General features: G+C 37.7%; 1 protein-coding gene across 5 annotated transcripts in view; it reads right to left on the reverse strand.

The window, feature by feature from the left end:
- Window positions 1-15,275, reverse strand: part of GRM1 (glutamate metabotropic receptor 1) — a 395,415-nt gene that overhangs the window by 14,218 nt on the left and 365,922 nt on the right. For all 5 annotated transcript variants that reach the window (XM_032407709.1, XM_032407710.1, XM_032407711.1 and 2 more), the window contains exon 8: window positions 11,911-12,841. In XM_032407709.1, coding sequence (XP_032263600.1) covers window positions 11,911-12,841 — 931 coding nt within the window. The remainder of the gene's footprint in view (window positions 1-11,910; window positions 12,842-15,275) is intronic.

Here is a 15,275-nt window from a genome sequence, read left to right on the forward strand (position 1 = left end):
TGAGGAATTCTTAATCTCAGGAAACAAACTGAGGGTTGCTGGAGTGGTGGGGGGTGGGAGGGATGGGGTGGCTGGTTGATAGACATTGGGGAGGGTATGTGCTATGGTGAATGCTGTGAATTGTGTAAGACTGTTGAATGACAGACCTGTACCTCTGAAACAAATAATACATTATATGTTAAAAAAAAAAGAAGAAGAAGATAGTAGGAAGGGAAAAATGAAGGGGGGGAAATTGGAGGGGGAGACGAACCATGAGAGACTATGGACTCTGAGAAACAAACTGAGGGTTCTAGAGGGGAGGGCAGTGGGGGGATGGGTTAGCCTGGTGATGGGTATTAAAGAGGGCACATACTGAATGGAGCACTGGGTGTTATATGCAAACAATGAATCATGGAACACTAATCAAAAACTAATGATGTAATGTATAGTGATTAACATAACAATAAAAAATAAATTAATTTTAAAAAATTTTCAAAATTGGGCAAGAATTTGGATAGATATTTCATAAAATAGGACATATAAGTGACCAAAAAAGTATATGAAAAGAATTTTGAGGTCATTAGTCATCAGGAAAATGCAATTTGAAACTATAATTAAATACTACTACTACATACCCATTAGAATGACTAAAATGTGAAAAATTATCAACACCAAATGGATTTCATACATTCTTAGTAGGAGTATAAAATGGCAAAATCTCTTTGGCAGTTTCTTATAAGTTAAAAATACACCTGCCTTATCATCTAGCAATTCCATTTCTAGGCATATACGTACAAAAAATGAAAATATATGTTCCTAAGAACTAGTACATGTATGTTGATTGTAGCTTTATGTGTAATAGCGACAGTTGGAAACAAACTAAATGCCCATTAGCACATTAGATTAAACACATTTTAGTATATTCATGCAATATAACATTAATCAGCAATTAAAAGGAATAAACTGTTGATCCATGCAAGAACACCGACCAATCTCATGTTGTGTGAAAGAATGGAGACATAAAAGAAACCTACTGTATGATTTCATTTTTATGAAATTCAAGAACAGGCAAGTTAATCTATGAGGATTGAAATTACAGTAGTGGTTGCCTATGAATGGAAAGTGGAACAGATTAGAAAAGAATGAGGGAATTTCTAGGGTGAAGACAATGCTCTATATCTTGATTGCATGTGCGTTACAGGGGTATATCATGCAATTTTCTAAATTGTATCAAACTGCCATTAAAATTTATGCATATTGATGTAATTATGTAACTATGCTCAATAAAAAGAATATGAAATGAAAGGATAAAAAGGATTAGAGAGAAAAATGTAAATATTGAAGTTAGCCGAAAAAGTTTCAATATACAGATATTAGAAATGCTTGAAGAAAAAAAAAAAAGGAAATGAATACTGAAGATTATATATAGCTCAAGAAAATTTTCCTGAAATTGAAAACATTTGTAACTACACATTGAAAATACTGACAGAGGAAAACCAATATGAAGACACGGTCTAGCAAAACAACTGGACTTTATAGGAAATGGAAATATTTTATTTTGGATGTCTAGGAAAAAAAACAGCAGGTGTTTTATAAGGGAAAATAGATAATCATCAGAATTTTGGGCAGCAAAGTTTTATGTTAACTGTGACTAGAAAGGCATATTGAAGATACTTTAGGAAAACAAAATGTGCTCCCTGAATTTTATAGCCAGCAAAACTGACATTTGATATAAAAACTGTAGATGAACTGTTTTCAGTAAGCAAAAACTAAGTGACTGTTCCCATGAGTAAATCCCTGAAAAATCTACTCTGGCCTAAGCTTATGGGTTTCAGACTACCAAAATAACTAGGAAGACATCATCATGAAGACTGGAGGTAAGTATTAAACCCATCCTTAATTGTAGAACTAAGATTAAATGAGGGTTAAATGGGAGAACATATAGTATGTAATGGCTATATACTCAGATAATGTAGATACAGTGAAACTAGTTTAAAAGGGAGGGATGGAAAGATCAGATGTGAACTACTGTATTTAATTCTTTTTGAGTAATTAATTGGTTGTGATAGTATTAGCAGTTATCCTAAGACACTTGTATGGCTACTGTGGAATAACATAAGTATATACCTCTGAGACATTTTAATTCTACCATCTCCTGTTTCCCTGGAAACTAGGACTCTTCTTGTGGAATAAAGGAAATATATATGTGTAGTAAATAACATATGAGGTATGAATTTCTGGATCAGAAAGGCTGAGAACAGCTTTATATGCTTTAATAATTAAACATTTGATGGCATTAAGCTAAGATAGCTTGTTTTACTCTATTAATTCTAGGGGTCATCTTGTCATTTGGACTTAAATTTTCAAAGAGCCCATGGGTCTTCAACCCCTTCACCTATCTCCACATCACAGAGGTCCATGACCATTTCTAATGTTTGTTTCAGTGACTGCTCTTCTCTGCTTTTGTGTCTGATCAACCCCCGCTCTTATAGATCAATCACGGTATAGATGTGATAATACATTTAGTCTGGTAACAGTTCAAATTTTATAGGCTTTGGAGCCAAACCACCCTGAGGCGACTGCATATCTCCATTTATTTTATTGGTCTTAAAATGGAATTTTGTGAGCAACCTCACTTTTACTTTTATTTTGCGCCTTAATTATTTCTCTGGGATCTTTCTTGCTGGTGTCCTCTGCTCCATTCGAAATTCTGTGGGGTCATAGACCATTCAATATGTCTTCCCCAGTAAATTGTCCACAGTTTATAAAGGAGTAAGCCCTCCATGTTTTTTTTAAGCAAAGGACTGAATTATGAAATTATGAAAACTTTACTAAAATGGCTTGAAATACTAAAGCTTGCAATAAGGCACTAACAGAATCAATGGCTAAAGTCACAGAGCTGGCAAGTGACATAGATCCATCCCTTCTGTTTCCTCACTGCTACCCCTGCCCTATGGTCATAAATCCTTCTATTTACTTTGATCATGTATGTCTTTATTTTTTTTGTTAACACTTTCCCACTCCCCATCCCATAGCCATCTAAGCCAAGTAACATAAGCAGTGCAAAATGGAAAATGATATTAATTCCCACAGTGTTTGAGAGAATTTACTAGGAGCAAAGTAACTATATATTTTTATAGCTGGGAAATCAGGGAAAGGAAAATATTTCTTTTATTTACTTGTCAGAGAGAGCAAAAGCAGGGCAAGCAGCAGAGGGAGAGGGAGAGGGAGAAGCTCCCCACTGAGCAGCAAGGCTGATGGGGGACTCAATCCCAGGACCCTGGGATCATGACCTGAGCCAAAGGCAGACGCTTAACCAACTGAGCCACCCAGGCATCCCAGGAAAATATTTCTTATTGATTTCTTTTAAGCAGTTGATTTTCAATATATTTAGCAGAATTGCTAGGGACTTGGCTTAATTTTGTTTGCAGTGGACTCCTCATTTATCTTGAAGAAAATTTGCATAGAGGGTATTGTTAAGTTGCCTTAAATTATAGGAGGTTTCGTTTACCCTTTTGAAACAAAATTCAATTATAGTCATATCATTTTCTTCTTCTATTCTATTAACCAATGTTAATAATAAGTAATATTTTACTGTTGGCCTGTAATTTATATGTATTTTAATTCATTCAGAAGACAATGTCCTAATGATCTATTTTCCTTTAACAAAACAAAACACCATTCCCCCTCCTCTTTGTTCATCTTGAGGCAACTGAGAAGCATTTTATAGCCAGGATTCTTTATAAAGGTAGTAAAGACAGGTCTTTTTTTTTTTAATTTGTTTGATTCTATACTGCATACCTTTATAATAAATGCTGTGTCAGAGCTATGACATTTTCTTTCCCCTCCATTGGCATACCTACTTGAATTTGGAATAATCACTCATGCTTTGTATAGATAGATGATTGTCCTTCACCTCTTTAAACTGAGATAGACATATGAGCCAGGCTTAGCCAATCAGTTTCTGTGTTATGTAGAACCACATGGGTAGAGAGAATGAAAGAAATCTCTTTGGGTAGCTGGATCTATAACATGTAAACTCAGGAGCACTGGGATGGTTGTCCTTGGATGGACTATGAGGGCCCATGACATGGAGAAAGCAGATCTATAAGGAGAAGATGAAGGAGGCAGGCAGGGAGGAGACAGGAGGTGACACTGAGACCTTTCTCCTCAGGAGCCCAATCCCCCATATGGCCCAGAAGCATTCCAAATCTTGTTACTGTGGGATACCTGAAAGTAGTCCTTATATTCTTTCTGTTAAATAGCCCACCCCTTTTTGCTCAGACTAGCTTAAGTTGGCTCCTATAATTTGCAGCCAGAGAGTTCTAGTTAAGGAGCCTAAGGCTCTCTTCTCATGATCTGAAGCTTACAAATCCACTGGTACTTTCCTCTTCTTATGTTCTTCATTCTGCAAGCTATTAACGTTTTTGCTCTTGAACTAGCTTTACAAACACGTTGCTCACATGATCTGCTTCCCTTTAGAGTAGGTAACACTTTACGCTGGACACTAACAGATGGAATGCAAATGACCTCATCTTTCTTTAGCTGTGGCCAAGTACGGACAGATTGCCAAGCCATGTCAAACAGGGTGTCCTTCCCCCCACACATCTCACACTAAGTCACACTTGCATGTCTCCACTTTGGGCAGATACATGCCTTCCATTCTACACAGCATAGATATCATGAACTAATGATAATGATGATGCACACCACTAGTTTTCAGAACTCTCTTTACAGGATGGTGTAATGCAGAGTTTTATGCCAGTATATAAACTTCCATACATCGTCCCCTATTTTCAAAATTTCAGTGTCACTAGCTAACAGCTATTGAGATTTTACTATGTGCTACATTTTCCCATTTATTTTATACAAATGGAAAATAAATTTGCTTAGGCTAGCTTAAGTTGCTTTCTATAACTTGCAGCTTAAGGGTTCTAATTAGTGAGTCTATAGGCTCTGTTCTCATGATCTAAGAATATCCATGGTCAGGTTCAGCCTGAAGGTCTCCAGTGGGTCTTCCAATAATTTCTTTCATTTAGGGTGACTGTTAAATAGAGTGGGGCATATATTCAATAAACTTCTGACTCTAAATTTACACATCTACCTGAATCACCACACTATATCATTTCCTATCATTCCCACTCACCCAATTTTATTGTAATGGTGTGTTATACCAATAAATCATGAACTTCTTCAGGGCAGTCTACACGTCTTACTCATTTTATTGAATGCATGAATGAATATATACATTATTGAGGTAGCAGACATAAACAGCTATTAGAGTGATGGTTTTATCCAAAAAAAAAAAAAAAAACCAAACCCACAATGATTTTAGTCCCATTTCTTTCTCTTATAAAAATGGCTTGAGCTTTTCAAGCCTTAGTTTCTTTGCACAATTGTGTTATATGGACCTCTCTTGGGCCATTATGGATATTCATATAGAATATTCTGAATTCAGGGGCCCCTGGGTGGCACAGTCGGTTAAGTGTCCAACTCTTGGTTTCAGCTCAGGTTGTGATCTCAGGGTCATGATCTCAGGATCATGAGATCGAGCCCTGGGTCGGGCTCCCCCTTTAGCACAGTCTGCTCAAGTTTCTCTCTCTCCCTCTGCCCCTCACCTCTCTCTGTAAAATAAATAAATAAATCTTTTAAAAAAAATATTCTGAATTCAGTTTAAAAACTATGTACTGTTAACATATGAGGATAAAATATTACATTTAGGAACTTGAATATGGATCAGTCATGCAAGTTTATTTGAATTTGAAAGAAATATAAAAGGTGACCTATATTCAAAAGGAACTATGTTCTCTTTGAAGCTGTAACATAAGCTGCACCTTATGATCTCAGTATAGAACTTGAAAACATAAAATATGAGTATTAAAGGAGCTATTTCTGTGTTATTTGCAGAACGAGCATATTATTAACAAGAGAAAAAAAACAAGAAAACAATGGTGACTGCAAATTTGCTGCACCTGATGGGGGACAAGTTGTGTCCATCCTTCTTTGTCCTGTTGTGCACCCCTTCCCCACACGTAAGCCCATGGCCTGTGCAGCTGGTCCCTCACAGCAGCAACTTCTCCACATGTGACAGACATACCAACTTACCTATTTTCATTCTAAATTATGGTAATGTGCTTCCAGGTGACAAAATGTTACATCTTTCAGGAAGTGAAGGCATTTTGGCTTGGTTTTTCAGGGGGCATAAGTCTTTACACCAAATAATATGTCCTCATGTTGGCAGGCTCAAGCACTATGACTGGCTGTCAGGAAGAGATCCAAGGATTTCCAGCTCCTTTCAATCACTGCTGAATAAAGCTACCTGCTTTAGCCCCAACTGAGTCTGTCTCTGGATCCACAACATTCTTCTTTCTTCTACAAACAACTGCTACTTATTAGCCATGAATCCTCTAGCTCTGCCAATCGTTCCAGGAAAGCACATGTTACTTTCCAGACTTTCCTTCATATGTCGCTTCTCAAATCCTACACTCAATATTGGTAAGTCCAGAGGTCTGATAAAATCATTAACAAGGGCTGTATATTTGGGTATTAATTAAAATTCCTATAAATTTCCAGCCTGATTTTTTTATCTTTTTTTTTTTTTAATACCAAGCAACGCACATGTAGCTAAGTGAGAACCAGTATCGAACATAACCAACACGTTCTTTAGAGTTGAGGCTTCACTGGTCACAGAGTTGTCAATAAATGGCGAATGACTGTATTGTAATGGCACAGGTCTGGGTCAGGTGGCTCAGCATAAACCACATGATCTGTTTTATTTTTATTTATTTTTTACTTTTTATTTTATTTTATATTTTTTACAATTTTATTTACTTATTTGACAGAGAGAGAGCCCAAGCAGGGGGAGTGGCAGGCAGAGGGAGAAGCAGACTCCCCGCTGAGCAGGGAGCCCGTGCCGGACTCGATCCCACAACCCTGGGATCATGACCTGAGCCGAAAGCAGACTCTTAACTGACAGCCACCCAGGTGCCCCTGATCTGTTTTATTTTTAATTTTTCTTTCTCTGTTGGCTCCTTTCTTAGATACAAACAAGCTTAAATATCTCCTCTCTTATGTCACTCCTCCCTCCTTAAATACTATCTAGAATTTTAAGTTCCTTTAATGCCAAACTCAACTCATTGCAATAGAAATTCTACCCACATCACACCACTGAAGCCACTCAAGGATAACCATAGTCTCCATGCTTGAGGAGCCCAAGGATCCCAAGCTTGATCTTCTTGGAACAGTCTGTTAGACACTGAATGGTTTTGTTCCCCTCAAATTCCTAAATTGAAGTTCTAACCCCCAGTGTGATGTCATTAGGAAGTGGAGCCTTTGGGAAGTAATTAGGGTTACAGTAAGTCCTGAGAGTGGGGCCCTCATCTGGGTTTGGTGCTCTTACAAAAAGCGAGACCAGATAGTTCTCTCTCCCTCCTCTTCCCCTTTCCCTCTCTTTCTCCCCATGCTTGCACAGAGAAGAAGTTATGTGAGCACACAGCTAGAAGGCAGCCATCTGCAACCCAAGAGGAGAGATCTCACCAGAAATCAACCATGCTGGCATTCTGATCTTGGAATTCTGGCCTCCAGAACTGTGAGAAAATAAATGTCTGTTGTTTAAGCACCCAGTCTGGGGGATTTTACTATGGCAACCCAAGCTGACTAAGACAGTCTCCTCCTTGGTTTCCAAGATACTGCAGTCCTCCTATTTCCCCCATTCTTTTTGATTCCCTTGTGTTTATTGCCTTCAGGTTTTCCTTATTTATCTTCTCTCTCAAGTGCAAGTGTTCCTAATGTTCTTCCTCCTACTTTCTTCTTTTCTTATGTCATAACCACTCTTTTGGCCACTTTAAACATTCTGACAATTAAGCCTCAAATCTAGAGCTCTGGCTCAGACCTTTCTTTTGAGCTCCTGACTTAAATTTCTAAATAACTTATGGCTGCCTCTATTTGGCATGCCTTTACTGCATCTTCAGTTGATAAGTCTGAAACCTAGCTCATCAACATCACCCCAGTTCTACATCTGTATTCTACCTTCATGCTCGCTGTATTTTTCCAGTCACACAGGCTCAAATCATGAGAGCTGTATTCTAGTTTTTATTTCTTCCTTCCTCTCTGCAAACCAATAATCCAGCTCTAATGAATCAAGCTCAAAAAACTTTTTCATATTCATACCTGGGGTTTGACTTTCTATCTTAAAACTCTTATTTTTAAACTGTCATTTCGGTTATTGTAGCACTCTATTAACTAGTCTTTCGGTAGTCAATCTCTTCCCATAAAGCTTACACATGACCATAAAACATCACAAAAATCTTTAATGCACCTTGCAGTTTATATAAAAAATACCTAAGCTGCTTCTTAGAACATTGATTATTATCAATTATTATCAATAATCTGTCCTCTTTCTGTAGGACAAATTTGCCCACCACTACACCTCTCCATGTACTTCATTCATACCAGATTCCAAAGTGTGGCCAGAAAATGCATTCACATTTCTAAATTTTCATTTACATGATATGCAAAATGGTCTCATCATAGCAGTTTCTCCTGTTGAAAAACATCCTTTCAGGCCAAGTTCAAATGCCACTTTTATTAAGAAATTTTGTCCTATCCTCCAGCAGATACTGCTCCATTAGCTGGACCTAATCTCTTTCTTCCCTGACACTCAAATGTTATATTGTGGTATTATGGCACCTAACCCAGTCTACTTATATGTTGTGTGTCTCCCTTACTATATCACGAGATTGGTACGGTCAGTGCCTGCTTCTTATATCTTTTTTTTATCCTGAGTATTACCTAGCACCACATTAAGGACCTATGTGCTTTTAAGCTTACTGCTGAAATAATGACTGATTGAATAAATGAATGAACAAACAGTTGATCATCCGTAAATGTTACTATCAAGTAGTAAAATTCTATGACAAATACTTAGATAAAATCTTCTGATATTTACTCTAAAAACAAGGGAATAGTTACAATACTTTCATTTTTTTACAATACTTTTAAAGCCATTTATTGTATGATTACAGGAAAAATAATTTCAAAATGACAGATTTTCTCATTTATAAGCTTATTAGAATAGTGACTGAGTTCTTTCTATGAAAGAAAACATGTTATTTCTATTTGATTGTGATGTCTGTCGGTTCCCTATCATATTTCCTTTCATAATCAAAGGAAGAAAGACAAATTAAAAGGCATACCCAGGGCATAATCATGAATGCTGCAGGCTTAGTGACCTCTACTTATGGACAAAAAATGTTTCTCTAGCAGACCAAGAGGAAAATTTCCTCAGAGCATCATTCCATTTAGTATGTCACTTAGCTTTTGCACTCAGTAGAAACATACATTCAAATGCTTAAGAAACAATTGCAAGAACATAATAATATTCTATTTATTTAGGAACCTATGCTCTTTTTTTTTAAGATTTTATTTATTTGAAAGAGAGAGAGAGTGCAAGCGGTGGGGGGGGGGGTGCAGAGGGGGATGGAGAGGAAGGGGGAAAGAATCTCAGGCAGACTCCAGGTTGAGCATAGAGCACAGGGGCAGGGCTCGATCTCAGGACCCTGGGATCATGATCTGAGCCAAAACCAAGAGTTGATGGCTTAACCTACTGAGCCACCCAGGTGCCCCTAGGAACCCAGTTTTAAAATTACTTCCTTGCATCAATCTAATGCCTTTTTGTGATTGTAATTGTTTTTAGTTTTGCATGCAAAAGGCCATAGGAGTGAACTGTCACATTTCAGCTCCATGTGCCATTAGATTGGCACTCATTGAGGTTATTTACCCAGAAAATAACTAGAAGTGTTAGTTTGACATTTTGTCATTAATATGTCTATTTTTTAAAAGGAGCACGTCATGTACATAATATTAATTTTTCAGTTGCATAGTGTTAACTCATTTTGCTTAAAAGGAAGTGATAAGTAATTTGGATCTAAATAATTTACTTAATTATGAATGCCTAGGAATTTCTGTATTTCTTCCATTCCCAAGAAAGAGAATTTTACCACTGTCTTTATATTAGGTTAAGCTTAAATATTTTCCTATCAGAATACATTAAGTTACTTCAGCTAAAGAAATTAGAGATGTCAAAGGCAATTATGCTATTCAATCGATCTTCTAGGGTAGGATTATGTTTAATTGGGCATCTAACTGTAAGTAACCCAAACACCCAATTTATTGGTTAAACTCCTCCTAAATTACATTTCAGAAAATGTAAAGCAAGTGCCCAGACCTTTGGATTAAATTTAAAAACTGCAGAAAACTTTGCAAAAACAGACCCACGACGTCATCCCTCCTAAGTATCTCAGAAACAGCCTCTTACAAGGATGTAGTCAGACTTGCAACTCCTCACAATAATATTCAAGCAGATAGATCAGTTGGAAGCTCTTCATTACGGCAGCTGTTGTGTGTTTACAGCTACATATGCAGACTGCCGAACACCCTCAGTGCACCATAAACGTAGGAATTACACATCCAGAATGGTAATAAACTCATTGGGTGATGTGCTCTCCAGAGTTTTCAGCCCCTTTGCTCCAGTTGGCAAAACTCTGCTAGATTTTAGTTGCTGTAGAAAAATATTAGATTGTTGTGATTTTTGTAAGTTTGGAGACAAACCAGAAACACATAAAACAGCAATAAAAAAGGTAAAAACATAGGCACTGAGATTATTATTATTTTAAAATTACAGTCTCATAGAGAGTTATAAGAGAAGCCACAGAAGAATAAATGAGAAAAATAAGTAAATAAGTGGCTGTGTTCCATAGAAGGTCAGCCTCAAATACTCTCTGTGGGTCAGCTCCGCTGTGTGGTACATCTTGTAGAAGCTACAGATCATACTAAGAAAGCTGCAGGCTATTAATTAGAAGTACATTTCCTACCATAATAATCTGAGAGTGTTGACAAATTATAGCTAATAGATGAGCAATTTATTGGTTAAACAGTACTTCCTAGAAAACCAATCCAATTTAGAACAAGCTGATTTCTCTCTTAAAAGCAGGATCTCAAATAAAATTGATTTCTAAATTCATAATAGTGAAAGGGATATTCTCAGGCTTATAAGGAAAGAAGTTCCATGTACAAGAAGATGATCAGAATGTACAACAATGCCTGGCTGCAAGAGGATTGTTAAGCATTGTTAAAGTCACACCAGCTTATCCCAGCAGCAAGCACTGTGTACTATTCATCAGTCACTGCTCTTGGACAGATGCTTATGGAGTTCTAGGTACAAGTGTATATAGAATCATTGGGAGAGCTTCCATATTTTCTTTTGATGCTTTATGGCTCAGAAGCAAACCATTCTGGTTGTGACCTTGTGGTAGAAGTAGCACAGCTCATGTGTAGCATTATGGAACATCTTCATTACAATATCCATTAATGCTCAATAAATAAGAGGGGCATGGTAGGACAGTCGCTTGAGGGAACTTATTCCAGGACAGACTTCCTGCTAGTTGCACTCAAATTATGAAATAGTCAAATTTCCCCAGGTGCTGAATTTCCTTCCTTCCAATCCATGATTAGTAATGGTGAGACTCCAGAGTGATAAAAATAACTCAGAAACTTTATTCAATCATAGTCTAAACTAGAAATTAGAACTAGAGTTTGCATCTCAAACCCAGACCTCAGAGAAGTGTTGATGTTCCATAAAGGTGAGGACCCATGTAAAAGGAAAAAATTATTAGCAGAAAAGAAGCTGAAGATTCTAGGTAAGAATAAGGATATGCTCAGCTGGTTGTTGCTTCATGCTCCTTGCTTTTTCAAGGAATGAAAACAAAGAAGACTTTTAGTATTCCTACTGCAAGAGAATGTGAAATTTGGAAAAAAGGAGAAAAGATTAAGAAAGGAAATGAAAACTGTTGTGGAAATGGAAGAATATGATTTAGTCAAATAGAAGCAAAGAGAAAAGAGAGAGGGGGAGGTAAAGCTGGTCAGATAACTCACTTGGCATTCCCTGCCCCTGGCTTCTTTCTTCGGAAAATGTTGAGGAAAGTGTTGGAGCGGCAGGGCAGCTTGCCATCGCCAACATGCATGCGGACTACGTCAGAGGTGGTGAAGGCACTGCGGACATTCCTCTCAGGCTTGGCAATAATGATGTACATCTTGGGAGTGAACATGCACCCCAGGGCCACCGTTACACTGAGGCTCACTGCAAAGCAGGTGGTGATGATCTTGTAGTTGCTCCCAAAGTAAATGGGCACAAAAGCTAGCCAGATGATGCAGGTGGTGTACATGGTGAAGGCAATATATTTGGCCTCATTGAAGTTGGCGGGCACATTGCGGGTCTTGAAGGCATAATAGGTACAGCTCATGATGAGGAGTCCATTGTAGCCCAGAGGGGCCACCACACCCAGGTTGCTGGTATTGCAGATAAGGTAGACTTCCTTGATACTTGGGTAGGACAGGATGGGCATAGGGGGCTCCATGATGATCAAGGTTACCACCAGGGTTAGCTGCACGCTAATCAGAATTGAGGCAATGATCACCTGGGCCCAGGCGCTCATGAACCTGGGCTTCCGGGTGCAGATCTTCTTCTTGCTGCCAGCTAGGATACGTGCAATTCGGTTGGTTTTGGTCACTAAAGCAGAGTAGCACATGGCAGAGGAGAGGCCAACCAGAAGGCGCTGGAGGTAGCAGGATGTGGTGGTAGGTTTGGCAATGAGAGTAAAAGGACACACATAACCAAGGAAGATTCCAGCTAGGATAATGTAGCAGAGCTCCCGACTGGAGGATTTGACTACTGGTGTGTCTCGGTATAGCACAAAGATGAGGGTAACAAACAAGGTGACAAGTATGCCCAGGCAGGAAAAGGCGATGGCTATGATGGATTCTATGTTGCTCCACTCAAGATAGCGCACAGGAATAGGTTCACAGCCTGTAATGAGAAAAATAGTTTTAATTTTTTTAAAATTTTTTCTTTTCAAGTAGGCTTCATACCCAGCATGGAGCCAAGTGTGGGGTTTGAACTCACGACCCTCAGATCAAGACCTGAGCTGAGATCAAGATTCAGATGCTTAACCTACTGAGCCACCCCAGTGTTCCAAGAAAAATAGTTTTAAAATCCAAGATTTCTGCTGATCAATAATAACACTGCTTACAGTTACGAGACATAGCTATGTTCACATCTTCCACATTTTGTGTATTTTATTTCTTTTTTTCTCAAAGATTTTATTTATTTATTTGAGACAGAGAGTGAGAGAGCACGAGAGGGGGGAGGGTCAGAGGGAGAAGCAGACTCCCCGCTGAGCAGGGAGCCTGATGCAGAACTTGATCCTGGGACTCCGGGATCACGACCTGAGCTGAAGGCAGTTGCCCAACCAACTGAGCCACCCAGGCACCCAACATTTTGTGTTATTTTAATTATTTTTTAAAATGCCTCATTATTACACTAATATATATACACCATTGTCTTATGAAGACAATTGTATTCCCAAACCTGATCTCACCACAAGACTAATGTGACATACTTGAGCCTATAAAAATAATCTTTTCTCCCAACACCAGCTTTACAAATGGATGCCACTCTGTGGGTGGAACTTCGTTCTACACTTACAGAAAAAGAAAAAGAAGGAAGCTAAACTGTGTTTCCCAGGAAGGTTAAATAGTGATAATGTAATAGAATACGTTAGTATGAAAAACACTAACAAAATTTTTATTTTCACGTAGCTATTGTCCAGAGGTAAGTCCAGCTCATAGACAAGTACTATTTTGGCCAGCAGAGTGTTTTAAACATAAATTTTATTTGAATTCTTTAGAAGAATCTACATTTTCCCATTTATTACATATTACTCACTTTGTCTCACCCCTTGAGTTATGTATGATCCATCTGTGGCATCTGAGGGCCTTGAGTTATCAGCTTCTACTAGACATACCAAGGAAGGATGAAATCTCCTGTCATCCATCTCTTGAAAGGAGAGATGTTCCTAAATACCTGGCTTATCTTTTCCCTCAGATGGAGAATAAAGTCTGTTTTGTATTTCACAGAGAGAGAGAAATTTGTCAGGTTCTGGAGATAACCCCTTCATAGAACTTTGTGTTTGGTCTGGGCCAGTATTTCCCAAATTGTGAGAATAAAAATATGTCCATGACTTTAAGAAAAGACTCATTGTTCTACGGCCATGGGAACAGGAACCATCAGAACCTGTTTTACTCCTGTTTAGTCAAAAACAGCTCCCCTCAATGAACATGATATCTGCAAGCCAATCAGTCAATGTTAACCCTTGCTTCTGATAATCACCCAAGTAGGAACAGACTCAAGGCAATAAACGAGCTCCAGCCATTCACAAGCACACAGTCTTGACTGATCACAGTGGTCCCTCTCTCTTGTGTGTCAGGGGTTTATCTATGTCAAAGTCTCAACCTCTTCCTGGGAGAACTTGCGCTTCCTCTAAAAAGTCACATTTTAATCCTAAATCTTCTCATTTCCTTGCAAACTTTAGGAAAATGATTAGATAGATAACTTAGAATAAGAAGAACTATTATGGGGGGCTTTTGATAGAACATATTCAATGAATTAAAATATTTAAGAGGGGCTGTAAACAAATAAGGAGATAAAATACTGAATAGTCAATACTAAACTTTTTTAGTTGGCATCCTGAGCTTGCTAAATAAAATTCAAATTCCAATGTAGTCTTTGTCAAGGCCTTTATAATCTGAAAGCTAGCCCTCTTTTCATTCCTTTTTCTATGCAACTTTACCTGGTTTTGTAAATGAGCTAGTCTGTCCTTAGAGTTTTCATTAGAAAAGAATATTACATTTTATATTTCTAGAACACAAGTCAGATCTATGGAAGTTGAATTAAAACCCTGGTCTAGAGCCAAATTAAAAGCTATAATTAATGATTTTCCTGAACTTCAGGGATACAGGCAAAATATTTTCTGTAGAATCCAGGATTTTTATTAGATGCTTATTGTCGTACCCTATAGATATGTACCAATTAACTCAATTAATTGTTAGCCTCATGGAGTAAAATGTTTAAAAGCAGCAGATTAGAAAACAGAAGATTTAAATAACCTAGTGTTATAAAGTTTAAAAAATAGAAAATGCATTACATAAGGCAATTTTGAAAGCTTTTCTTTCAACAAAGATGCAAAATTATAAACTAAATAAAAAGATAGACTTTATGACATCTTCAAACAATTCTGAGGTAGACTCAACACCTGACAAGAAAAACTATACCTTTTCTTTTTGTAAATGGGCTCAGACCTGAATTAGGGGACAAACAGAAGAAAATGTTAAAATGTAAAATTGCTAACTTAGAAAATATCCAAAAAAAGAAAATATCCAATATGTGATTAGACATTTCTAGA

This window comes from Phoca vitulina, unplaced genomic scaffold, assembly GCF_004348235.1.
Source record: "Phoca vitulina isolate PV1807 unplaced genomic scaffold, GSC_HSeal_1.0 scaffold9, whole genome shotgun sequence".
NCBI lineage: Eukaryota > Metazoa > Chordata > Mammalia > Carnivora > Phocidae > Phoca > Phoca vitulina.